Source organism: Loxodonta africana, chromosome 12 (assembly GCF_030014295.1).
Source record: "Loxodonta africana isolate mLoxAfr1 chromosome 12, mLoxAfr1.hap2, whole genome shotgun sequence".
Taxonomy (NCBI): Eukaryota; Metazoa; Chordata; class Mammalia; order Proboscidea; family Elephantidae; genus Loxodonta; species Loxodonta africana.
The window spans coordinates 40,849,837-40,876,640 of NC_087353.1; the positions used below are offsets into that span (position 1 = coordinate 40,849,837).

The 26,804-nt window shown below is 48.3% G+C and overlaps 1 protein-coding gene across 1 annotated transcript in view; it reads right to left on the reverse strand.

Moving 5' to 3' along the window:
- CIB4 (calcium and integrin binding family member 4) overlaps window positions 1–26,804 on the reverse strand; it is a 92,368-nt gene that overhangs the window by 62,135 nt on the left and 3,429 nt on the right. The window contains exon 3 of the mRNA XM_003411834.4: window positions 18,119–18,215. Within this exon, the coding sequence (XP_003411882.2) occupies window positions 18,119–18,215 (97 nt within the window). The remainder of the gene's footprint in view (window positions 1–18,118; window positions 18,216–26,804) is intronic.

Below are 26,804 nucleotides of genomic sequence, written 5' to 3' on the forward strand. Positions count from 1 at the left end.
ATATCAGACAATGTTCTCCTGCTATTCATAAGGTTTTCACTGGCTAATGCTTTTCAGAAGTAGACTGCCGGGTCCTTCTTCCTAGTCTGTCTTAGTCTGGAAGCTCAGCTGAAACCTGTCCTCCATGAGTGACCCTGCTGGTATCTGAATACCGGTGGCATAGCTTCCAGCATTACAGCAACACACAAGTCCCCACAGTATGACAAACTGACAGACACATGGGGGTCCATTTTATAGATTAAGAAAACAAAGGAGCAGAGAGATTAAGTCATGTAGCCAAATATAAGAGGACCCTGTAGAGGGTCAGTGAAAAAGAGGAAGACCCTCAATGAGATGGACTGACACAGTGGCTGCAACAATGGGCTCAAACATAGCAACAGTTGTGTGCATGGCACAGGACTGGACGGTGTTTCGTTCTGTTGTACACAGGGTTGCTACGAGTTGGAACCAACGTGGCAGCACCTAACAGCAAGAGGAAAACCAGGAGTTTCATCCCAGGTCTGTCTGATCCCCAAACCTGAGCTCTTCCCACATACTAGGCAGACCTGCATCAAGATGGAAAGGATCCACATGTAGGTGTCAGGTCCCTGGGCCAGCAGGCAGAGCTACACTGAGAGCTGAGGACCCTGGTGCTGGTGCCAGCTCAAGGTAGGACCCAGGTGAGCAGTGAAAACCGTCTTGCAAGTCTCTGCATTCAATGGGGTGACCAGCTGAGCCAATGAGCAGTCGCGGGAATGACGTGAATTCTGCACTTTGGTCCACAGCATCTCTCTTCCAGTATGGTATCAGCTGGACAGCCGTGCAGGTGGAGTAGACTGGGGCGGGGCTGGAGTGTGTGCCCAGAGTGCAGGAGGGGCCTCTAGAGCTGATGCAGCCTCGAGGTGCAGTGCTAGCAGTGAGTGGCCTCTGTCAGCCCTGCGCACCCTGGGAAGTTCTTGCACAGTATCCTCATACCGAAAACCAAACTCATTGCAGTCGAGTCAATTTCAACTCATAGGGACCCTGTAGGACAGAGTAGAACTGCCCTATAAGGTTTCCAAGGAGTGGCTGATGGATTCAAACTGCTGACCTTTTGGTCAACAGACGTAGCTGTTAACCACTATGCAACCAGGGCTGGAAAAAATGGATTGGATAACAACACATGCATAGCTGCTTATTGAAAAACCGCATGCAAAGTGACATTTATGCATTAAGTCAGCCTGGAGAAAGGTCTCCAGTGATGTGTCACAGGGCTCTTTCTTTGATCACTGACTTGGATTCCAAAAACCAAGCCTTCTGCCATCGAGTTGATTACCACTCACAGTGACCCCGTATGTTTCAGAGAAGAACTGCTTCATAAGGTTTCCTTGGCTGTAGTCTTACAGAAGCAGATTGCCAGGCCTTTCTTCCATGGCCTCATCAGGGAGGTTCGAACTGCCAGCCTTTAGGTTAGTAGTTGGATGTCAACCGTTTGCACCACCCAGGGATCTTAGATTAAGGACATTGAAAAGCCCATGCTTTTTATTTTGTGCTTTTTCCTCCATAAGGCATAAATGTTTTTCCATGTTGCTACATAAAACCAAAAAAACCAAACCCATTGCCGTCGAGTTGATTCCAACTCATAGTGACCCTACAGGACAGAGTAGCAATGCCCCATAAGGTTTCCACAGTATAATCATCATCTTAACGATTGCATAGTTCAAATTCCCAGGGTGGACTGCCCTATTTATGTAATGCCTCCAAGGAGAACCTGGAAATCTAAACCAAGAAAAGAAAACTCAAAAGTTGAAGAAAAGAATACATGAGGATGTTTATTGCAAAATTATTTATAGTAGCAAAAAATAAAATTAAAAAAAACCCTGGGAACAATGTTAATGTCCAGCAATGACAGGATGGTTTAGTAAATCAGAGCTCAATGCAATTATGCAACCACTAAAATGATAATTACACAGACTACGTAGCAACACAGAAAAACATTTATGCCTGCTGGAAAAAAGCACGAAATAATATTGTGTCTACATTTGTCCACAGTGATGTAAAATGAAGTGTGCCTGGGGAAAAGAAGGCAAATGAAAACTTATGTTAGGTGATGGGGTACTAATGAATTACTTTTTAAAAAATGTATTTTAAAGCTGACATACTATTTTAACAATAAATAAAAAACAAGTTAAAAAAGAAAGTGTGCTCCGGGGACGATTGTCTAAGCAAACAAATTTCCTTCAGAGGTAGCTGCAGGCAGCCGCGTTTCCCCTCTGCCTTTTGCTTGACTCTTTGCAGGGGCAGTGGCTGGGCCCCAGGCAGAGCTGGGCCCTTGGCTTCCAGACTCAGTCAGGGGTGAGTGGTATGGATGCTCTCCTCCTGTAGGGACTGGCTGGGATGGTTCAGTGAGAGAACCTCACCGTCTACACAGGAGACTGGGCCAATATTCCCAACCAGTGCACCTCACGTGCAACCACCCCCACTCTGACGGTGGGGGCTCCTGTGTGGCTATGACGCTAAAGAGGTTTTAGCAAACCTTCTAGACTAAGACAGACTAGGAAAGGCCTGGCCATCTGCTTTGGAAAATCAGCCAAAGAATACCGCGTGGGTCACAACAGTTCGATCCACAACCTATCATGGGGATGGCGCAGGGCTGGGCAGCATTTCGTTCCATCGTGCGTGAGGTCAAAATGAATCGGAGGCCAACATGAAGGCATCCAACTTGACGGCAGCTAACAACACCTATGCAGTGATCAGTTAAGAGCGGAAGCTCAGGGGAAGAAGGCTCAGCTGCATCTCATGATCCGTCAATGTCTACACCTTTCCTTAAAGTAGCCAATGGTTGATAGGGCGCAATTACTGAGCACTTTTGCCAATAATTCTCCAGGGTCTTAAGAGCACGGTTGCCCCCTTGCACTGCTTTCCTACTCTCTCAGTTTGCATGCTTAGGTTTGCAGTCCTTGGCTTCCCTCTCTTCTCAGGTGGGTCCCTGGTGGCTCAGAGGACTCTCCAAGGAGGTGGGAGTTGAGGGAGATGGGGCCACCACAAACTGCCTGGCCCTGTGGGACAGCCTCCCCTCCCAGATGATCCTCCGTAACCCAGGAGGCCGTCTGCCCAGAAGACAGAAACTAGGAACAGCTCACCAGACAGGGAGCTGCTTCTGCAGAGAAAGAACCCATCCCTGATCCAAAGCTGCCCTGCCAGCTCTTCTCCCTGAGGTCACGTGCAAACTGCAGCCTAGGACTTTCCACCGCAAAGCCAAGAACATGGGAAACTTGAGGGGCTGCGTCCTGGGACTTCACCCAGTGCCTAGCACACAGAAGGGGTCTGGCAAGTCCCTCCACAGTTGGGCCTGTGCAGGGCCTGGCCTGCCCCTCTGCATCTGGGTGACTGTGTCCCTGTACCCTAGCCATGTGGCGCAGTGATGGCTGACAGTGCCAGGCAGGCGGCACCCACGTTCCCCCCAGGGCTGACACTCAGGCCACTGGGAAGCCCTTCGAAGCTGCAGGGCATGGCGTCTTGTCCCAGTGGAGGCAGCAGCAGGCCCAAGGCTGCATAGGGGCGAAAACCCTGGGAACAAAGCCCTGGCCAGCCTGGCCAGCACCTCGTTAGGGATGGGGGGGGGGGAGCAATTCAGGAACAATATTGTTTATTTTTCTATTTTTAAGCAAGTCTAAGGTCTCTGGGGGCACAAATGAAGTTATCAGAAAAGACATGAGTGGAATAAAGCCTCAAGCCAACAGGCTGAGAAGGGCCCTTGGGACCAGGACTCTTGAAAAGCTGAGATGGGGTTTGTTTATCTTGTACTCTGTGAGCGCAGGACTGTGACCGAGGTGCTGGACAAACATGTCCCTACTCCCCCTCCCATAGGCCCTCTGCTGCCTGTTCCCTTGGCGCAGCTGGGGAATTCGGGCACGAGCAATACTTTAAAAATAATCCCATCAGTGTCATCTGCAGAAGCGAAAGAGGAGGCTCCAGCTCTGGAAGGAAGCCTGGATTCACGTCTCACCTCAGATACGAGAACAGCTTTCCCAGCGGCAGAGAGGCCCAGCGGAATAGCGCCCAACACCATGCCCAGTCAGGGCCGCATCACTGCCTGGCTCTGCCACCTGGACAATCCCCTTCATTGCCCTGAGCCTCAGTTACCTCACCTGTCCAATGGGGCCAATTATCCTTTCATGGCTTCACTAACAGGCACTTTGGGAGAAGCAAATGAGATGATGTATGTGCACCTCCTTAGGGAAGATTGGGACATATATCCCCTCAAATCCTTACATACCCCGGAGAAGGTGTGTTGTGGTTCCCATTTTAAAGGTAAAGGAGCCGAGGCTCTGAGAAGTTAAGTGACTTGCCCAAGGTCATACTGGGAAGATTCAGACTCAGGCCTATGGAGCTCCAAAGCCCATTCTCCTTCCACGCTGCTAAACTGCCTCTCAAGTGCTTGCTACACAGCAAGGTTACTACATTCTGCAGCTGGGAGCTTTGAAAGGAATCATGAATCATTGACAGGCCCAGTTAAAGGCCTGGGTAAGTGTGGCTGGATGAGAAAGACTTCCCAGAAGTGCACTGTGTGGTACAAAGCAAGGAGAGCTGGACTTGTGGTCGACAGTCTTGGTTCAGGTTCTGACCTTTGCCCAGACCAGCTAGATGGTGTAGACAGGTCACTTAACTACTCTGGGCCTGAATATCCCACTCTGCAAATCAGAGGTCCTAACAGGTGCTTCCTGGGACTGATGAGAAGCTCTGATAAGAGGTGACACGTCAGGAGGCAGAGAAACAGTCAAGCTCTGTGCAAATGAAGACAAAACACCTCTCCAGTTCCTGCACCTACAACAACGTGCAACACGGTTGAGCCGACCGTACCCTGGCCAGTGGCATGAAGTTCTCCGCACTGCCCTCTTCAGAGGCATCACATATGGGCAGTCACTCTGCAGATGCACTGGGGGTTGGGTGGGCCTCTCTCAAGGCTCCCTCCACCTCCTCCCCTAGCTTAGAGCCACAGGTCATCTGCACCCCACCCTGGGGTCAGATAGTAAGTTGAGGCCAAGTGAGAGGAAGGGATGGGCCAAGACCACTCTGCCAGCTGAGGGAAAAGCTAAAAATGGGACCCAGAGCTCTTTCCCACATCCCAAGGGCTTCCTACTACCTTGTGTGGAAGGTGTTATCATACCCATGTGAAAGACGAGCAAACTGAGGCCCCAAGCAGAAGGGGTGATGTGTCCGAGGCCATTGGGTTTAAGTGGCAGGGCCGAGGCTGGAGGCCAGGTACTTGTGTCTCAGCTGCCTGCTCAGCCCAGAACAGAGTCTGCCCCTACATCACTGATTTTTTTTCTGAAACATGCCACTTCTTATTCCTTTGGCTGAATGTCTAAATAAGGATTTTTGCCAATTCCAAGCCCTGCTAACTGATGAAGTTGTCAGAAAGAGATCTAATGATACTTGAAATGCAGGGGGTGAGCCAGCTCCCTAATTGCCTTCCCAGCTCTGACCCATCAGGGAGTCAGGACCTTCCCATAGGCCTGGGGGCGGGTGGGGGGAGGGAGGCTGGAAGTTGAGCCTCTGTTGCCTTTCATTAGTGCGGCACTACAGGTCAGTTGGAAACCCTGGTAGTGTAGTGGTTAAGAGCTATAGCTGCTAGCTGAAAGATCAGCAGTCTGAATCCACCAGGCGCTCCTTGGAAGCCCTATGGGGCAGTTCTACTCTGTCCTATAGGGTCACTATGAGTCGGAATCGACTCGATGGCAATGGATCCGTTTGTTTTTAATATACCAAAGAGAGAAGAGCAAACAGAAACATTGTGGTCAGGTGTATTTTTGCTATGGTGCGGCCTTGGGCAGGACTATTAACTTTTCAGAGCCTCAGTTTCCTCATCTATAAAATTGGAAAATACCACTGTGCCTTACAGAACTGCTGTAAGAATCAAATAAGGCAGAGTGTGAAAAGGGCTTTGAAAACCACAAAGCACATAACTAATGGCAGCAGACATTTGGGGTCAGGGAGTAGAATTACTGTATCCATCCTAACTGCTGCTTTTTTTTTAGCAAGCCAGGAAGACTATCCCAAGATGTGGGAGGGGCTAGGGTATTGGCCTAAATATAGCCTGAGGATTATCATTGGGTCCAGTTGTCTTGGCCTGGGCTGTGGCTGACCATGGACTCCCCTGCCTGCTGCCTTCCCTCTGGGCTTGATTCTCTCCTCTCTGAGTGTGCTCAGAGGACTGCCCTGAGCTCAAGGAACTGAAGAGGTAAATGTTAGGATGGGCAGGCCAGCTCCTCATCAATGGATCAAACCTTGAACACAGCATTTCCTCAGGATGTGGTAGGAGTTCAGAGTGTAGAACATGGAAGCAGCCTAGGCTGGGGTTGGAGGCCTGGGTTCAAACCCTGGCTCAGCCTCTGGCTGGCCCTGTGACCTTGTATGGGCCATTTGCAATCTGTGGGCCTTGATTTCTTCATCTGTAAAGGCCCCGTCCAACCCTGGGAGATGCAATGAGGCAGTGGCCACGAAAAAGCTCTGACAAAGTAGGTTAAAACTGCACCAGAGGGACCCAGGAGTCCAGGTACTGACACACCTCCACCACCAATACTTCTCAGGCCAGGTGGACAGAAGGATTCGAACTCTCCAGATGTGTGATCTGCCCAAGGGGCTCAGGGACCCAAAGGCCTCTAGTACCCCTTCCAGCCTGTCTTAGTCGTCTGGTGCTGCTATAACAGAAATACCACAAGTGAATGAATGGTTTTAACAAAGTGAAATTTATTCTCTCACGGTTCAGGAGCCTAGAAGTCTGAATTCAGGGTGCCAGCTCCAGGGGAAGACTTTCTGTCTCTGTCGGTTCTGGAGGAAGGTCCTTGTTATCAATCTACTCCTGGTCTAGGAGCTTCTCAGTCCAAAGTACATGCTCTTCTCCTGGCTCTTGTTTCTTGGTGTTATGAGGTCCCCATCCCAAGTTTTAGGGTTCCATTTCCTCTCAATCAATGCTCTCACTTTAACTTCAGACACCTCTTGAGGTTGGCAATTGAGTTGGTGTTGTAATTCAGCCACTCTTACTATAAGCCTCAGGGTTTGGTTTTCAGCAATATCAGCTACAAGAAATAAGGCCTTCTTTCAAGGCACAAGTGGAAACTTTGAGGTTGTTTATGTGGCACTTGAGCTTTGACTCTGAAGCAATGAGCTCATCTCTTTCTTTCCCCAGTTTGTCTAGCAAAAGTAGGACCAAGCAACCAGCTTCCTTATACTTCTCATTATGACAAAATTGTAGAAGAGTATCACACACACAACATATGATCACCCAGAGCTTCGCCTTTCACTAATACTGATCTATTGGTTGTGATATTTTGCATATTTGTATTGCCACCTCACAGGCTTCCAAGTTTGACGAATCCCAAGATTGGCAGGCAAGACTGAAGGTAAACTGCTAGCTCGAATCCCAAGAACTAGAGGTCAGATGAACAGAAGCCAGCTGCAGGATCCAGAGTGAGTAAAAGCCTTGCCAGAATGTCCACTTATATTCAACGTAGGCCACAAGCCCAGGAGATTTTATATGTACATCTCTGAGTGCTGAGCCCTGGCCCCAGATTGGCTAAAAGAAGCACAAAGGAGGTCCCTCCTTGTCCCACTGGGGGCTGTTGTCCGTGCCTGACCGATCAAGAAGCCACCCAGCTCCTAAGAAGTGGGGAGGGGAAGCTCATTGAGAAGGAACAGGTGTCTCAGGCTCAGTCTCCCTAGGAGGCATTGTAGCACACTACTGGTGGTGCAATGGTTGAGCTCAGCTGCTAACTGAAAGTTGGCTGTTCAAACCCACTCAGTGGCCCCACGGGAGAAATATCTGGTGATCTGCTCTCATAAAGATTAAAAAAAAAAAAAGATTACAGCCTAGAAAACCCTATGGGAGCAGTTCTACTCTGTCGCATGGGGTCACTATGAGTTGAAATTGACTGGACAGCACCTAACAACAACAAAGGTAGTCTGGGCGAACCTATTCAGCCCCCAGTTTTGGGCACCAAGATCCGGAAACTGAGCTCTGCAATGCCCCCTGTTTTGTGATTCTCTTGTTTGCTTCTTTACCCAGAATTCCCTGAGAAAAGACCTTGTAAGAAAAGAACCAAGAGCTAGGTTAGGGCACATCACATAGCAAACACCTAACAACTACTTATGGAGCAAATGGACACGAACCAGGAGTAAGAACTTTTATTCACCAGACATTCTCCACAAAGATTTCTCTTATCCATGGAAATTTCTCTCTAGTAATGAAATCAAAAGGAGAGAAGATGGACATTTCCAGGAATCTTTGCTCCTGGGAGACTGAGGAGGATGAGGAGCACTGATCCTCTGTGCTCCCAGAGCAGCCTGACAGGCTAGAGGACTGTGTGGGGGATGGAAGGAGGACATGGCCAGGCTCTGAAGATATTGCCCAAGTGGAGCATTTGGAGACTAAGAGTGGAAGAGAAAAATTGTGGGGCAGCTGCTGTCTATGTGGAAGATTCTGAGAAGGCAACGATGAGAGGGGTCTGTGTAATGTCGGCTGTACGTCAGGAATGCGCACGTATATCTCTGGGTAAAAATGACAGGCTGAACACTTACATCTAATTTTGCTGCCTCCTGAAACCCACTTGCCATCAAGTCCATTCCAACTCATAGCGACCCTATAGAACCGAGTGGAACCACTCCATTGGGTTTCCAAGGAGCTGCTTGGTGGATTCGAACTGCCGGCCTTTTGGTTAGCAGCCAAGCTCTTAACCACTGCACCACCAGGGCTTCCACCACTAAAAGTAAAGGAGTTTTTCACAAAAACAGAAAAAGCATGAGAGGAAACACAGCTACATAGTTCTGAAGGTGGAAACGATGAATGAGAGGTAACTGGCCTAGCAGATGTAAGAAAGCAGGGCCCTGAGCTTATATCCCAGATTTATATCCCAGAATCCTCTAAAGGCTCTGGAACTGGAAGCACCTGGTACCACTGGAAACAGGGGTCAGCTAAAAGGAGGATTGGTTGAAAGTGCATTCTAGATCCCTCCCCACTTGCTGTTGGGGAATTGCCTTTCACCAGGCCCTACAGTGGTTAAGAGTTCAGCCGCTAACCAAAAAGTGGGCAGTTCAAATTGACCAGCCTCTCCTTGGGAACTCTACAGGTCAATTCTACTCTGTCCTATGGGGTTGCTGTGAGTTGGAATCGATTCGACGGCAATGGGTTTGATTTTTTGTTTGTTTGTTTGAGGGCCTACAGAAGATTAGCGTTGTTCTCTGGGGAGAGTACAACAGGGATTTTCAGACCTAAGGGACATCAGACCCAGCTGAGAACTGAGGATTAAATAAATCTATGCCCACTGAACTCTAGACTCCTCCAGCCCTCTTTCCCAACTTAGCTCTAGAGTGCTGGCAGCCAGTACCGAACTCCCTCCCACTCTAGGGAATCCTCAAAAAAAAAAAAAAAAAAAAAGGCCCACTTAGCCAGCACAACCTGTGCAAGGCAAGATCGTGCAGCTCCATTGATACATCCAAACTCCCTGAGGGACCAAATTGCTGGACTGAGGGCTGTGGGGACCGTGGTCTTGGGGAACACCTAGCTCAATTGTCATAACATAGTTTATAAAGAAAATGTTCTACATTCTACTTTGGTGAGTAGAGTCTGGGGCCTTAGAAGCCTGTGAGCAGCCATCTAGGACACTCCATTGGTCTCACCCTTTTGGGAGCAAGGAAGAAGGAAGAAAACTAAAGACACAAGGGATAGATTAGTCCAAAGGACTAATGAACCACATCTACCACGGCCTCCACTAGACTGAGTCCAGTACAACTAGATGGTGCCCAGCTACCACCACTGACTGCTCTGATAGGGATCACAGTAGAGGGTCCCAGCTAGAGCTGGAAAAAAATGTAGAGCAAAATTCTAACTCAAAAAGAAAGACCAGACCTGCTGGCCTGACAGAGACTGGAGAAACCCTGAGAGTATGGCCCCTGCACACTGTTTTAGCTCAATAGTTAAGTCACTCCTAAGGTTCACCCTCAGCCAAAGATTGGACAGGCCCATGGAACAAAACACAACTAAAGGGGCACACCAGCTCTGGGGCAGAGACTGGAAGGCAGGAGGGAAAAGGAAAGCTGCTATTAGGGAACCCGGCGTTGAGAAGGGAGAGTGTTGACATGTCGTGGGGTTGTTAACCAATGTCATACAACAATGTGCGTACTAACTGTTTGATGAGAAACTAGTTTGTTCTGTAAACCTTCATCTAAAGTCAATTAAAAAAATTATTTTTCAGTTAAAAAAGAAATGGCCCATTCAGCTCACCCTCCAGGGAAACTCCCAGTCAATAAACCCCATCCAAGGATTCAGAGCTTTGAAACTGTTATTTAGCAACCATCCTCCGCTTTTAATTATGAGCAGACAATTACCAGATAGCCAAGGAAGACCTCTTACATGAAAGAGGAATATCCAAACAAGCAAACAGAAGAAAAAAGCACCTTGAAGAAAAGATCAAAGAACATATTGCATCCAGGATACTATTAAAAAAAAAAAAAAAAGTCAGAGAACAATAATCAGAAAATAAAAAGCATGATAGGGAAATGAAAAAGCTAAATAAGATTGAAGATAAAGTTGAGAAAATCTCCCAGAAAGAAGACCAAAGAGACAAAGATGAAAAATAGGAGAAGAGAAACAAAGAGTAAGGGGCCAATCCAGGATGTACAATGTCAAGAAAGAGAGAACAAAGAAAAGAGAATGGAGGTAATTATTAAGAAAGAATTCAAGGAAAGTCCCAGAACTGAAGGCCATGAGTTTCCAGGCTGAATGGGTCTACCATATGCCCAGTATACAGAGAAAACAGACCCACAGCAAGGCACATCATTGGATATTTCAGGGCACTAAGAGAGGTTTGGGAAACCCTGGTGGCACAGTGGTTAAGAGCTACAGCTGCTAACCGAATGGTCGGCAGTTTGAATCCACCAGGGGCTCCTTGGAAACTCTATGGGGCAGTTCTACTCTGTCCTATAGGGTCATTATGAGTCGGAATTGACTTAATGGCAACAGGTTTGGTTTGGTTTGGAGTCTACAGGTTTGCAGAAAAGGGAGGGGAAAAGTCACAAAAAAGTTCAGGAAACAGAAAGGCTTTGAACTTCGCAGCAAAATGCAATAGAGTGAAACTGGCCTATAATTCAGTTCCATCTAAACTCTCAGTCAAGTGTGAGGGGAGAATAAAGACATTTTTCCCTGTACTCTTTACCAGGAAACTACTGGAGGATGTGCTCCACCAAAACAAGGAAAGTAACCAAGAGAAAAGAAGACAGGAAATGGAAAATCCAGGAGAGACGGCTGGTTGTAAAGGAAGATGCCAGTGTGACAACATACAGTAGGCTCAGAGGGCAACCCATTCTGAGTAGAGTAGGTTGGAAGGCTCCAGGAGAAATTTCATAAGAAAATGAAATGCATAGACAACTTCTCTCTCCTGAATAACCTTTAGAGGAGATTTAGACAATCAGCAGAAGTTTGGTGTTGACTTAATGATAAGTACATAGAAATCTGAGCAAAATAACTATTACATCCAGAAAAAGCCACCAAAAAAAAAAAAAAGTGCAGAAAGAAAGAAGTCACCATAGTTTCTGAAATGCTTCAGCTCTGAATGGCATACAAAATCATAATAATGAAAGCACGGAATAGTGATCTAACTGAAATTACGATATAACTACATCGAGAGGATGGGGGTAGAGGGAGAGGAAAGAGTTAAATCATCTCTGTTGTTGTAGTTGTTGAGTCGATTCTGATTCATGAAGACCCCATGTGTTACAGAGTAGAATTGCTCCAGTGGATTCAAATCACCAGACTTGAGCTTAGTAGTCAAGCACATATTATCTCTAGAGAAAATTAAAGACTGAAATATCAAGATATGGCAATATAAGTTGCTCTTTACAGATATGGAGGCAAATACCGAAAGAATCAGCTAAGAGCTGAAGATGGTTGCTTCTAGAGAAGGAGATCCCTGGGTGGCATAAACAGTTTGCATTCAGCTACTGGAGCCCTGGTGGTACAGAGGTTAAGAGCTATGGCTGCCAACCTAAAGGTCAGCTGTTAGAATCCACCAGCCACTTCCTTGGAAACCCTATGGAGCAATTCTACTCTGTCCTATAGGGTCGCTATGAGTTGTAATCGACTCAATGGCAGCGAGGATTTTTTGAGTTTTACTCAATTACTAACTGAAAAGTTGGTTGTGTGAACCCACCGAGCTGCACCACAAAAGAAAGCCCTGGCAATCCGCTTCCATTAAGATTACAGCCAAGAAAATCCTATGAAGCATTTCTATTCCATAACACGTGAGGTCACCACGAATTGGAATCAACTTGTCGGCAACAGGTTTGGTTTTTGGTTGTCGTTAGGTGCCGTTGAGTCAGTTCCGACTCATAGCGACCATATGCAACAGAACAAAATGGTAACATGTCCAAAGTATGTGAGATGAAGTCTCACTATCCTCTCTTCTAAGGTGCATTCCGGCTGTACTTCTTCCAAGACAGATTTGTTCATTCTTCTGGCCGTTCATTGTTTATTAATATTCTTCACCAACACCATAATTCCAAGACATCAATTCTTCTTTGGTCTTCCTTATTCATTACCCAGCTTTCACATGCATATAAGGCAATTGAAAATACCATGGCTTGGGTCAGAGGCACCTTAGTCCTCAAAGTGATATCTTTGCTTTTCAACATTTGAAAGAGGTCTTCTGCAGCAAATTAGTTCAATGCAATATGTCACTTGATTTCTTGGAACTGCTGCTTCCGTGGGTGTTGATTATGGGTCCAACTAAAATGAATTAATATTTTCTCTCTTTCTCACGATGTTTCTTATTGGTCCAGTTGTAAGAACTTTTGTTGTTGGTTTTTGGTTAAAGAAGGAGAAATGCAGGCAACCCATGTAGGACAACTTGACTCTCTGTTGGCATATACAATTTTAAAACTTAAAAAAAAAAAAATTGAAAAGAATATCTACTCCCACCCCTACTCCTCCCATCTTGGTGACTTCTTGAGAGGCGGAATAAATACCACAAGGACTTTTCATTGCTTAACAGCCTCAGGAGTGAGTTCTTTGCAAACCATTTTAAGCAGATAGGCCCTTGCCTATAATCAGGGCTCAAAAACGCTCAGACAGATAGAAATTGAGATGGAGCTGAAATCTTAGGAGCCATGCCTGGAGTGCCTTCTTACACCTTGGGCAGGTTTCCAAACCTCTCTGGCTTTTAGAGAGTGGATGCCAGGATAAATGTAGTAAGAGCAGACGATGCAAAGACAATCTGCCGGCAGGAAATCCAGAGGGGGAGGTGGGGAAGCGGCCGGTACTATGCTGAGACCTTGAGAGACCTTCCTTCAGGCCCTGCTGCCTGGCCATCCTGGGTGGACACTAAGATAGCTCTGGGCCCGGAAAGAAGAAACTTGGGTCACACCATGCCACACTCATCCGTGTTTACATTAAGAAAGATAATTATTTACCAGAGCAGAAATACTGAGCTAATTCACATTAAAATATACCAAATAGAACAGCAGACAAAAAGAAAACAGACTTCTGAGAAGAAAAGGGATACTGTGTCCCAGATCACCAGGGCATTCTTGTCAGCAGGCTTCTCCCACCCTCTGCCACCCAGGCCACTCTCTGCTTGCTCTCGGCTGACAGGCAGACCCTCCGCAATGTTAATAAGCCCACTTATTCCACAAGTGAACCTAAGTTAAGAAAACTGAGCTTTCTTCCTGCACCACTCAGGCCCCTGAGCCAAGTTCTATCAGTACCCAGAACTCCCTGGGGCCCAGTTCTCAAAGCCGTTTCCAAAGAAGTGTTCTGGGCAGTGTGAGCCACAGAACTCCCGTCGTTGGGGCCACAGAGAAGACAGGGACACCCTGGTCCCCACCTCTCAGCAAGCCACTCCCTACTCATTTTGGGAAGCAAGCTTTCTGCTTCACCCAAGATTGGAAAGATGTGGAGGGAAACTTTTGTACCTAGATGTAAGTCCCTAAAAGCTGGTCTGAGGACCAGTGATGGTCAGTGACAACATTCTTCATGAGCAGTGACAAAGGGAGAAAGTAAGGACAAAAAGGGGTGAGTATGGAAAGGCTTGTCTTTGCTTGTAGCATTATGTCTTCCATTTTTGTCCTAAAAGTAACATTTTTTAAAAAACAAAATGATCGTGATTGGACATGATATACTTTGTTAAATGTTCTTGCTTGGCAAAATTGAAATTTGGCATCTCTAGTCCCTTCTCAAAAGTCTTTTTTGGAAATTTTATCGGACTATGAAATTCTCAAGTCCAGGACACACTGTGATATACATGACACAAAGGAGAATAATAAAACCAGGGTTAGAACCACAGACTCCAAGGCTGAGCAGGGCACTAACGCATCCACTCCAATCTCCCTTTGACAACGAAGTGTGTGCTAGAACATCCTGCCAAATGCCTGACAGGCCCCCTGCTTGGTTCCCTTCAGTGACAGGGAGCTCACTACCTCACAAGGGCACCCATTCTTCCTCTGCACAGCTCTAATGATTAGAAAGGACTTTCCTGTGTTGCCCTGGGGCCACCTAGAGTGAGGTGTATCCTCTTCTAAGGACAGCCTTCACCTTCCTGGAAACAGGTTCCATGCCCCACCCAGTCTTCTTTGGCTGTAGTCTGTTTCTTAGTTGTTTTTGTCCCTCCTCCCCCACCCCCATTCCCAGGCATTCCTCTTGTGAAGTGTCTTGCCCAAGGTCACATGGCTACCAAGTGAATTCAAACCCTAGTCTTCAGCTCCCAGCCCAGTACCCTGTCCCCTAGCTCTCTGGATATGGCAGTGGCTCCGTGTCCAAAATTCATGAGATGGTCCTGGCTGTTCAAAACCAATTGGAAAGACAACAAGGAAACCAAAACAAACAAACAAAAAGCAAAATACCAAAAAGTCAATGTGATCCCAATAAAAATTTACATATCTGCATAGAAAAAAGTCTAGAAGGAAATATGTCAAAACAGTCGTAGTGGCCACCATCCCTCGGAGGTGGGCTAGTGGGTGATTTTTATCTTATCTTTGCTTTTCTGTATTTTCCCATTTTATCCACAATGAACTAGTTTTTACTTGTGTAATAGAATAAAATAAAGACCATTTAGAAAGACAAAACAGGAAAAGTAAAATTAAAAGCCATACTGTCCAAGACTCCGTTTCCTCCCCCCCCACTTTTCTCTGGACAAGCTCTCAGGTGTCTGGTGCTCCAGAAATGGAACCAGGTCCTGGCTCAGTTCTGTAGGCATGGCCCACAGGCTGGGGAAGAACAAGCCTCCAAAAACAAACAAGCCACCCTATAGGGCAGAATAGAACTGCCCTATAGGGTTTCCAAGGAGTGGCTGGTAGATTCGACAGTGACAGCAGCGCCCACCCCAGCTGTTCTATATATTTCTATAGTGATCTCAAATCCCATAAGGTATAAATCACTATTATGCTTTCAAAAAGACATATATTTAAGTACTTATAATATGCAATGGGTTTTTTTTGCGGGTAATATGAAGTTAGAAATATGTCTGCCTTTGTGAGGCTCTCTATCATTAACTATAAGTCATTAGAAACCTGTAAGTCTTAAGAAAGTTTTTTAGAAAATTTCTGAACTTAGAAACATAGACACTTGTGAAGTATGTATAGAATGTAAACAACCTTTAAGTTCACTTTGACCCAGCATGCTGTGACACAAGAGAACATAGCAGAAACCTAAACAGCCTCACTCGTCTCTAACCTTGAAGAGAAGATGCTACTCTCTAACCCTGGAGAAAAGACACAACGTACCAGTCTTTGACATCACATTGGCCCTTGTTGTGTGGAGCCAAGGTGACAAATTCACATATAAACCCTAAATTTCCGCTCACTCAGTGGGAGAAGGCAGAGATGAGGTTCTGTTTGCTGCCACCAACTTTTGGTTCTGTCTGTGAGGGACCTCCTTCCAGTTCAAGCCATGGGCCAGCCTTCTTCCCAACGCCTCTTGTTAAAAGTAAAAGCCTGGAGTCTAAAGATTTGGACTCTGACCATTGTGCTAACATTATAATTGTCATTGTTAATTCTGATTTTCTGATTCTAAATGAATGTCTTTACTTGCGTGCCATACCACGACTATCTTGCAATAACCTAAGAGAGTTTATGCATGACAAACCTGAGTATCTATTATTTTTCTCTGATAAAATAGCACACAGCAGCAGGGAGGGCAGAAGCATGCCAATAGTGCTGGCTCTCTGGCTACCCCTCAGCCCAGGCTCCATGGTAGGTAATCCAGGTCTGAAAGAAGCCCATCCACACTGTGTGTGCACGCTTGAGCATGTGTGTGCGGTGTGTGGATGTGTGCGGAGGTGTGCACGTGTGGCTGTGGGAACAGCGGGTGAGTGGGTGTGAGTTGGAGGCTACAAGAACAGTCGCCCATGCTGTTCTGGTGCAGGGACATGCACCAATCATTTCTCCTTTCCTAGGACTCCCCTTCTTTTCACTCCAAGACCCCAGCTTCTCCAGCTACCCTCACCCTGCTATCACATACACACTCTTTCTCGTTCTTTGGGCATCTCAGTTCCTGCCTCCACTTTAGGCCCCAGCTTTGTGTTCTTCTCTCTTTTTCTTTGTCTCTGCCCTTGCACGAGGCCTGTCACCTAGGAGGGGCCACATGGCCATTTGGTGAAAGTCCCTCCTTCCGTATCTTTCCCTCACGACACACCTCCCCCCCGCCCTGCCCCCGTCCCTGGCACTCTTCCAGGAGATGCCCGCAGCTCTCAGAGCCCATCTTGTTCGGGACAGAAAAGAAGATGGGCCCTCATTGCACAGTGACAAACTCAAACCATTATTCTGCCGAGATCTGAGTGAAAAATAGGGGCGCCTGACACTGCCATGATTTGTTAACCTGACATCCCCTCTCCATGCATTGCACAAATTTTAATTAAAGGCTCAGGAATGATTTGGAAGCCTTTTATTGTGTGCCTCTGGTTCGCCCAGGCCACCCCGGGGGAAGGGCAGAGCCTCTTTCACAACCCTCGACAGGGACAAGGCTCAAAGGATTGTCCCTGAAGGATGGGGAGCAAAGGGGAGGGGGCACTGACGGTGCAGGCAAACACAGCACGTCAGGGGACAAGGAACCTTGGAGAGCATAGGGAAACTCCCAGCCACCCCACCACTCCACTCATTTTACAGGGGAGGAAACAGAGGCCCAAAGAAGTGGCTTGCACAGAACTCACCTATAGCAAAAGCAGGGTGTGTGTCCTGGTCTTGTGGGTTGTGGGATTCAGCCCAGGAAAAGTGGGGAAGGCCAGAAGGGACATGGGCATTCAACTCCCTGTTCTTGTCTAGCAGGAACTTCTACTTCAGGGAGAACTGGCGAACTGGAGGAGGGGAGAAAGAAAGGAGCAAGAGCAGAAATAGAGTCCCCCCTGGAGATGGAAGAAGGCAGGTGGGGAGGAGAGTCCCAGGGCTCCAAGTCTTAGGGAAGAACCTCCAAGAAGTTCTAAGTCCTTTCAGAAATACAGGGATCAACAGCCCTAGTCCACTGTGGCAACCTGAGCAGAAAAGCAGAGGGCTGAGGAGAGGTAGGCAGTGGCCTGAAGGAGGACCCTGACTTCCCCAAGGCCCCAGTGGTTCTGCAGGGGTTCCCCACCTTCCCACTCACCATAGTGGGGAGCACCAAAGAAAGGAGAGGAGGCTGGCTGGTGCAGGGGCCGCTGGGGCAAGGGGTCAAGTAAATGGTTAGCAGACAGCTGTGGGGTGGCTGAGGCTCAAAGGGAATCACAGGCAGGCCTGGGAGGGTCCATCAGCAAGACCAGCCAGCCTCCACCTGAGTCCTAGCCTCACCTCCTTCCAGCTGGGAGACCTGAGCAAGGCACAGCCCCCTCTGTACCTGAGCCCCTCACCTGAGCAATAGTGGGAGTTATCACACCTGTCCTGCCTCCTGAGACTGATTCAAGGATGGAATGAGGACAGATGCATGTGAAAGGTACTTGGAAACTGTGACATGCGGGGCCTTCTGCTTGGAGATTCAAGAGCACCCCGCACCCCCCACCACCCAGGGTGAGTCTGCCAGCTGACCCACGCTGCAGCACTGCAAACCCATCTCTCCCCCTCCCAGCCTCACTCCCTCCCGGCACCTTGCATCCTCAGTAGATCCCAGTGACCCCCACCCCCAACCCACCAGCCATCATGGCCTCACCCTCAGTGCTGGCAGGGAGCTGACCTGGTCCATGGTCAGCGTGGCCTCCTTGTAGTACTTCCCAGGAGGGCAGAGCTTCAGAAAGGTGTCATGGATGCTGAGAAGAGATAGGCATGATGGGGGCATGGCTGGGGAAGAGAGACTAGCAAGCCCTCTCACCTGTGGGGCTCTCTTTGGGGAAGGGGACTCGGGAATTGCTTGGCACAGAAAAAACAGTAATAAATCATTCCACCCATCTGCAAACACCCCTGAGGCTCTGGGGTGCCCAGCACTGGGCTAGACACCCACTGTGGGGGTGCAGAAATGATCCAGACGTGAGGAAAGGCAGAGGAATGTGCTCCGTGTCCTAGACACGCTCCACAGTATTAGTCATAGGATGTCAGAGCCAGGAGGGACTTCCATCAGCGGTCAGTCTGTCCCTCATTCACAGAATGAGAAACGACTAGGGCCTGGGGGGAGCCACGGCATTACCTCAGGCCCACCCTCAGCCCAGAGAAGAAAAGAAGTCGTGTGGTGTGTGTGGCAGAGCTAGGTTAGAACACAGCTGCTTGCACCCAGCAAGCCACACAGCCGCCCACGTCCCCCTTGGCAGCAAGCTGAGCAATCTCCCTAATTGTTCCTATAGCCCATGTCCCTGTCTGAAGACCCCCAATCCAGAGTCCAGGGGACTGGGCTTGTGACAGCAAACGTCTGTGTGGCCCCCGAGAGGACACGGGAGCAAAGGAACTCAGCCTCTGTCCTCCCCACCCACCCTGGACACAGGTTCCCAGCCACCAGTAGATCAAGACAGCCAGTGGAGAGGACAGAGTGGCCTCAGACTCAGACACCACATCCTGCACTGCCACAGTGGGACTGTGTCACCTTGGGCAACTCACTTCACACCTCTGAGCCTCAGTTTCCTCCTCCAGAAACAGGGTGATAGTGACACCTCTTGGAGGACTGTGATGGGAGTTCACTGAACTGTGAAGGGCCTTGTGTGTGCATGGGTGTGAGCGTGCATTGTGTATGTGTGTGTGAGCATGTGTGTATGTGTGTGCATGTGCGTGCATGAGTGTATGTGTGTGCATGGGTGTGAGCGTGGATTGTGTATGTGTGTGTGCACGTGTGTAGGTGTGTGCATGGGTGTGCATGAGTGTATGTGTGTGCATGGGTGTGAGCATGGATTGTGTATGTGTGTGTGTGCATGGGTGTATGTGTGTGCGTGGGTGTGCCTGAGTGTATGTGTGTGCATGGGTGTGAGCATGGATTGTGTATGTGTGTGTGTGCATGGGTGTATGTGTGTGCGTGGGTGTGTACGTGTGTATGTGTGTGCATGCATGTGCATGTGTGTGTGCATGTGTGCATGGGTGTAAGTGTGTGCATGTGTGCACGTGTGTGCACGTGTGTATGTGTGTGCATGGGTGTGTGGGGGTGTGCATGTATGTATGTGTGTGCATGGGTGTGCATGAGTGTGTGTGCATGTGTGTGTATGTGTGTATGCATGTGTGTATGTGTGTGTGCGTGTGCATATGTTTGTTTGCGTGTGTGTGCATAGTGTGTGTATGTGCGTGCATGGCGTGTATGTGTGTGTGCATGTGCATGTGTATATGTGTGCATGTGTGTGAGAGTGCATGTGTGTGTTTGCAAGTGTGTGTGCATGTGCATGTGTGCATGTGTATATATGTGTGCATGCATGCATGTATATGTACATGTGTGTGCCTGTGTGTATGTGTGTGCGTGTGTATGTGCACATGTGTGCATGTATGTATGTGTGTAGTGTATGTGTGCATGCGTGTCTGCATTTGTGTATATGTGCACGTGTGTGTGCGCGTGCATGTGTGTGCATATGCATGTGTGTACGTGTATGTTTGTGTGTATGTGTGTGGGTGGGTGCATGTATGTGTGTGCTGTGTGCACGCATGTATGTATGTGTGTAAGTGTAGTGGGAGGGGGCCATAACTTCAGACTGGTTAAAAGCACAGTCTCTGGAGCCACAGAGACCTAAGTTCAAATCCTGATTCTGCCACTTAATAGCTCTGAGATCTTCAGCAAGGTACTAAATTCATCTGAGCTTCAGTCTCCTCATCTTTACAATGGGGTAATGATCTCCTCTGCCAAGTTTATGAGGATTAAATGAGACGGAGAGGGTGTATCAAATGTCAGTTAGTGCCTGACATGTAACAGTGTTTGTATTATATCAGCCCTCGGAGGCGATTCTGAGCCTTCCCACCTCCCTGTGTCCCTGTCCTAAACCCCAGATGCCACCTTGCCCTCCGACTGTCCAGAAGTCAGACCTAGATTGTGATGGTGGAATCCTCTCACCTAACCCAGGCCTGCCCTCACCTCCTTGTGTGGTCCTTCGTGCTTTAAAATTACCTCTTCCACCCTACCATGGCCTCCACCAGACTGAGTCCAGCACAACTAGATGGTGCCCGGCTACCACCACTGACTGCTCTGACTGGGATCACAAAAGAGGGTCCTGGACTGAGCTGGGATAAAAGGTAGAAGAAAATTCTAACTCACAAAAAAAGACCAGATTTACTGGCCTGACAGAGACTGAAGAAACTCTGAGAGTATGGCCTCTGGACACCCTTTTAACTCAGTAATGAAGTCACTCCTGAGATTCACCCTTCATCCAAAGATTAGACAGGCCTATAAAACAAAATGAGACTCAAGGAACACACCAGCCCAGGGGCAAGGACTGGAAGGCAGGAGGGGACAGGAAAGCTGGTAATGGGGAACCTGATTTTGAGAAGGGGGAGTGTTGGCATGTCATGGGGTTGTTAACCAATGTCTTACAACAATATGTGTACTAACTGTTGAGAAGTTAGTTTGTTCTGTAAACCTTCATCTAAAGTACAATTTTTAAAAAAATTACCTCTTACTCCTTCACTCCTTCCCTAGCCCTCTCCTCTAATCTAAATGTATAATCTCAGCTAAGTGCTAGGAGGCAAGCAAGCTGATCAAACTAATTCATACACAGGGGTGAGTGACTAACAGTGACTCTGTAGACACTCCCAGGGTATTTGAACGCTAAAACAGGAGGCTTGTTAACCCAAATGAACCTCTGATAGGTGGAGTTTAGGGACACATGACTAAGTGGTTGGAGATAGAGAAGGAGGTCCTCCTAGGACCCCTCTCACTGAGGCCCAACACCAGGGGAAATCAAAACCACATTCCAACCTCCTTCTAGCATTCATCTTTTCACAGCTCGATGACTACAAAAATGTCTTTTGGATCCCAGCCATGGAGCCACCCAACCTAAACCCATTGGCGTCGAGTCGATTCTGACTTACAGTGACCCTGTAGGACAGAGTAGAACTGCCCCATAGAGTTTCCAAGGAGCACCTGGCAGATTCAAACTTTTGGTTAGCAGCTGTAGCTCTTAACCACTACGCCACCAGGCTTTCCTAGCCATGGGGCAGTGGAAAGGAAATAAGTTCAGTATTCTGCTTGCCTACCACCTGGCCCAGCCTGCCGCCCTGCCCAGACCCTGCTCTGTGCCCTGCGGGCTGGGCTCTACCATCCTGCATCCCCCAGCTCCCCTGCCCCCTGGCTTCCAGGTGGCTGGAGGTGGTGAGAGAGGTGGGTTATTCCTCCCAGCCCTTGCAGCCTCAGGACATTCTGGCAGAGTCTGTGTCCTCCTATCAAGCAGTGGCTTCCACAGCTCCACTCTTAACTGGGCACCTCAGAACTAACCAGCTGCCATTGTGACCAGTAGTGAGTGCTTAGCCATTTGCGCCACCCAGGCGGCCTACTTCAGGACCATTGTTGTTAGTTCCAGCTCAGGCGATGTATGCAGAGTAAATCTGCTCCATGGTGTTTTCAAGACTGCGACGTTTTGGAAATAGATCACCAGGCCTTTCTTCCAAGATGCCTCTGGATGGACACAAACTGCCAACCATTCGTGCCATCCAGACAAACTACTTCAGGACTAGGAGGCATTAATCGCTACTTCTTGGGTGCCTCAACATTCCTTGAGATTTCCCTCGGCCTCTGTGAATAGTGCCTTCATTAGAAAGTATCTTCGAAGACCCCAGCTGAGTATGCCACCTGCTTCCTGCTGGGACAATGACAGATGCAAAGCCAGGAAGACCCCAATTGAAATCCTGATCCCCCTACCCACCAGCTGTGTGGCCTGAGGCAAGCTGTTTGCCCTCTCTGGCCAATCTAGGTTCAAATCCTGACTCTGTCCAATGGGGAGATGACCCCCATTAAATGGTCCTGTCCTGCCTGTCATGAGAAAGGCCTGACAGGTGGAACCTGGAATGCTTCACGAGATTCACGGGTAGGGCCATGACTACTTTGTAGGGGACCTTGAGCTGTCACTGGAGGCTCTGCTCTTCAGCAAGTTTATGAGGGAGTGAAACCCAGGCTGTGGAGTCAGGGGTGAGGGTCAGGAGATAATCCCCAGAGAAGATCTGAGGGGGCACTTAAAGGCAACAAGGAAGAAAGGAAAACCATCATCAATGGAGTGTGCAGAGGCATACTAACAGACAGGCTGCACTAGGAGTGGTCTGCCCCAGCCAAAAGGGTGTTTTTTTGTTTGTTTGTTTTTATCACCGATACTGTTAGAATTGTTGGTGTGAGGTGATAATAAAAAGAGACTAGCTTTTAGTAAGTTTCATTAATTTTTAAAATTTCTCTAAGACAGAGCACCCCTTGGCCTCACCCAGGGCAGCCTTCTGCTGAGCCCACAGTGGTATGCAGCTGGGAGTGCCCACTGCATATTGCCACTTCACGAACAGTTTACACGCGACCTGCGTGACAGCCTTGCAGGGAAGGGCTCATTGTCTCCGTTTTGCAGATCGGGAGACTGAGGCCCCAGAAGTAAAATAACTTGCCGAAGGTCACAAAGTGATGAGTGTTAAAGCCAGAGCTTCAGACACTAAAGCTCTTTCCCCCAGGAGCCCTGGGAAGGGCAGTGCTGGAAGGACTGCCGGGGGAAAGAGAAAGGTCTCCCCACTGCCTGCTGCCCCCACTTCTCATGTGCTGGATGCACCCAGACACATCACTGCACCAGATCGTCCCAGTGCCCCCTGTGGGAGAGCTGTTGTCTTTGTTGTTGTTATGTGCCCTCAAGTCGGTTCCTACTCATAGTGACCCTATAGGTTTCCTATAAGAAACCCCCATAGGGTTTCCAAGGAGCAGCTGGTGAATTCCAACTGCTGACCTTTTGGTTAGCAGCCTGAGCTCTTAACCACTGTGCCACCAGAAGAGCTGCAGGGTGATACATTCTACAGGTGTACAAACTGAGGCTCGGAGGGGTAACGGGCATGCAGCTGGGAAGAGGCTATTGGGGGGCTGAACCCTAAACCAGGATCTCCCAGCTGTGCTGCCCACTTCCAAAGGCCCCAACCCCCCTGGAGAGCTTTCTGGGGAGGGTGCTGTGGGGAGGGCCCTCCCCGGACTTCATGCCCTCGCAGGCTGCCAAGTGGGCGTACTGCCCACAGATGAATCGTAGCTGCGTCTTGGCTGCCACAAAATGTTCTTCTCCTCCAAATATGGATCAGCCAGCTGTAAATGGAACTCTGAATTAATCACTAATGGACTCAAAAGTCAAAGCCATTCGAAAAACTCACACATATAGCCTGCCAGGCTGCCGCTCCCTTGCTCACCTAGCCCAGACGCAGAGGAAGGGCCATCTGCTGGGGGAGGCCCCAAGTCGGGGAGGAGGCCAGCTCCCCTGCAACCTCTCCATAGGACCCTGGGCCTGCCACAGACCCTCTTGGGCCTCAGTTTCCCCCTGGATCCCTCCAGTGCAGTCATGCTGTGATTCCAGGTTTCTGTGCTGCCCTCTGGCATCATGTCCACCCACGTGCTTCTGAGATCCTCTATGTACTGACCACGTGCCAGGCACTGCCCTAAGTCCCTGCCATGGACTTGATCATTTACTTGTCCAAACAACAGCCATATGAGGGTAACGTCTACGACCTTCGTATCCAACTGCTTTACAAGTACGGAAACTGAGGCTCAGTAAGGGTAATAAACTCGCCCACAGTCTCACACAGCTAGTATGTGGCAGAGTTGAGCCTCAAACCCAGACAGCTGGACTGCAGAAAACAACCTTGTAAGCACCCCGTCGCTGACCTTATGTGCTGTGGGGAGGACACAAGGGCTGATGGCCAGGCAGGGCCCCAGAGCCGGTGAAGTTCCGAGAGTCCTGAGGGGGCTAAGAGGAAAGACGGCCACCCTGGACAGGGGCTAGGAGCGAGCTCAGGCTCCAAAACCAGGCCCACACCCAAACCCAAGACAATGTCAGGAGCAATTCATGAGCAATGCAGTGTAATCCAAAGAGCTCTGAGCACATCAGGCTGACCCAGGCACCAGCCATGCAGGGCCAGACTGGCGTCAGTTTGTGTGCTGCCTAGAAAGCCACATATGCCCTCTCTAGGGACAGGCCCCAGGAGCAGGGTTTACAGCCACAGCTGAAGAAAAGTTCTCCAGCAGGGCCTGTTGACTGAGCCCAGAAAAGACATCTGGGAAGCAGGGGCTCCTGGGGTAGCTAATTCAACCAGAAGTCAGAGAGGGCTGACCTGGAGCTGAGGCTGAAAGGAATCTTGCTGTTTCCGAGACCAAACGGAGGTGAAAGAAAATAACCAGGAGCTGGAAATAGAGGAGAGATGAGCCAAGGTAGCCCTGGACTGGGAAGAGGCTGGCCCCAAGACCAGAGTCTGTCACGTGTGCTCTGCCCCTCCCACCATATGTCATCTGCAAATCGGGTGATCAGGCCTTCATGTCCTTATGCAAGTCACAGATAAGAAGGTGGAAATGTGTTAGACCAGGACACAGCCACCCTCTCAAAGGTTACTTCTGCCTATCGGTCTCTTGGATACTTTCTTTCCAACTAGCTAAATTCATCCAGCTGGACTGTCATCCAGCCCATGTCTCTGTCACCTTCATAGGAAATTCACAACACATTATCAGAAGCCACAAAGGAAAATCATTCACAAGTGACAGTGTTTAGCCTGGCCCAACTCAGCCTCCGCAGCCGTGATGGCCACTTTCTTCCCTGAGCATCACACGCCATCTGCTCCCTGGGCCACTACCAGTGCTTCTGAGCATCCATATGGAAGCCTGCTGGGCCACGGGTCCCCCAGTCTGCCTCTTCGCTTCACAGACAACACACGCCAACGTTACCATGTGCCATCTCCCAGGCCCCCTCCAAGAAGCTACCCTAGTATTCATTCGTGTGTGCGCGTATCCTTCCAGAGGTGTCCTCTGTGTGTGTGTACATACATATGTATATCCCTTTATTTTACAGAAACTGCAGCACCCTGTATAAAACTGCCATTGCATTGAGTCAATCGCGACTCATAGCAACGCAACAGGACAGAGCAGAACTGCCCCATAGGGTTTCCAAAGCTGTAAATCTTCAATGGAAGCAGACTGCCACATCTTTCTCCTGCAGAGCAGCTGGTGGGTTACAACCACTGACCTTTGGGTTAGCAGCCAAGCATTTAACCACTGCACCACCAGGGTTCTGCATCCTATATACCAAGCCCACTGCTGTCTAGTTGATTCTGACTCACTGCAGCCCTGTGGGACAGAGTAGAACTGCCCCATAGGGTTTCCAAGGCTGTAAATCTTTATGGAAGCAGACTGTCTCATCTTTCTCCCGTGGAGCTGCTGGTGGGCTCCAACCGAAGACCTTTTGGTTAGCAGCCAAGTGCTTTAACCACTGCACCACCAGGGCTCCTCTATACATCTGTCCAATTTTCCAAAATAATACAGTTAAATAGGTTAAAAGACTTACAATTAAAACTACCACTACTCAGTTCCCCATACCACCTCTCCGCCCCTGCACTCCAGAGGCAGCATTTCAAAAACATTTTGCTGTTTCTCTTGGTTTCTACTGAATATTTATATATTATTTCTAAGTACTATGCTGATACTGCTAATTGTTTGTATTTTTCATTATAGACATTATCTTGTGACTTCCTGCTACAAAAGAAGAGGATTTGGCTCTCCGTGTATACATCTCCTTCCCCCAATCTCCCAGTATAAAATAAAACCATTTGACTGAACCAATATTTAGTATTTATATTATTATGCAAACCTTATTCAGAGCCGAGCTCCCTAGTACACCATGATTATATTTCCTTTCTTGCAAGGCTTTTTGTTTTTCCCAGAGTTCACAATCGTTTTGTTTTTCATTTGCTTAGGTTCCAGTGTATTTCTCCCCAAACTTTCTGTAGAACGTAAACCTCCTCTCATTATGGTCAAATGTGTTATGTAATCTACAGGTTCATTTTGTTTTCTTGGAAACATCACATCTGGAAGCCCCTGACCCCTAGTTCTAACCTGCTTTCTAGGCCCTCTCCCTCTTGCCATCCTTGGGCTTCCCTTCACCATCATCCTGAGACTTCATGTTGCCTTCCTCTGTGTTGGAATCCTGTTTCCTGGATTCTCAGACTTTTTTCTTCATGTTTCTTTAAACTAGTTATAACAGAGCACATTCTTCAAAAGCTTCCTAAGAGCAAATGCACAAAAAAAAAATTTTTTTTTTTTTTAGAATTTGTGTGTCAAAGAATTTTGATATTCCACTTTTATTCTACCCTCACTCTTGATAATAGTTAACCTGGACTTAATTCTAGATTAGAAGTGGTTTTTCCTTAGACTCTTGAAGGTGATTAGCCACTGTCCTCCAACATAACAAGTTCAAAGCCATTCTGACTCCTGATTCTCTGGCTGAAATGTTTTTTCT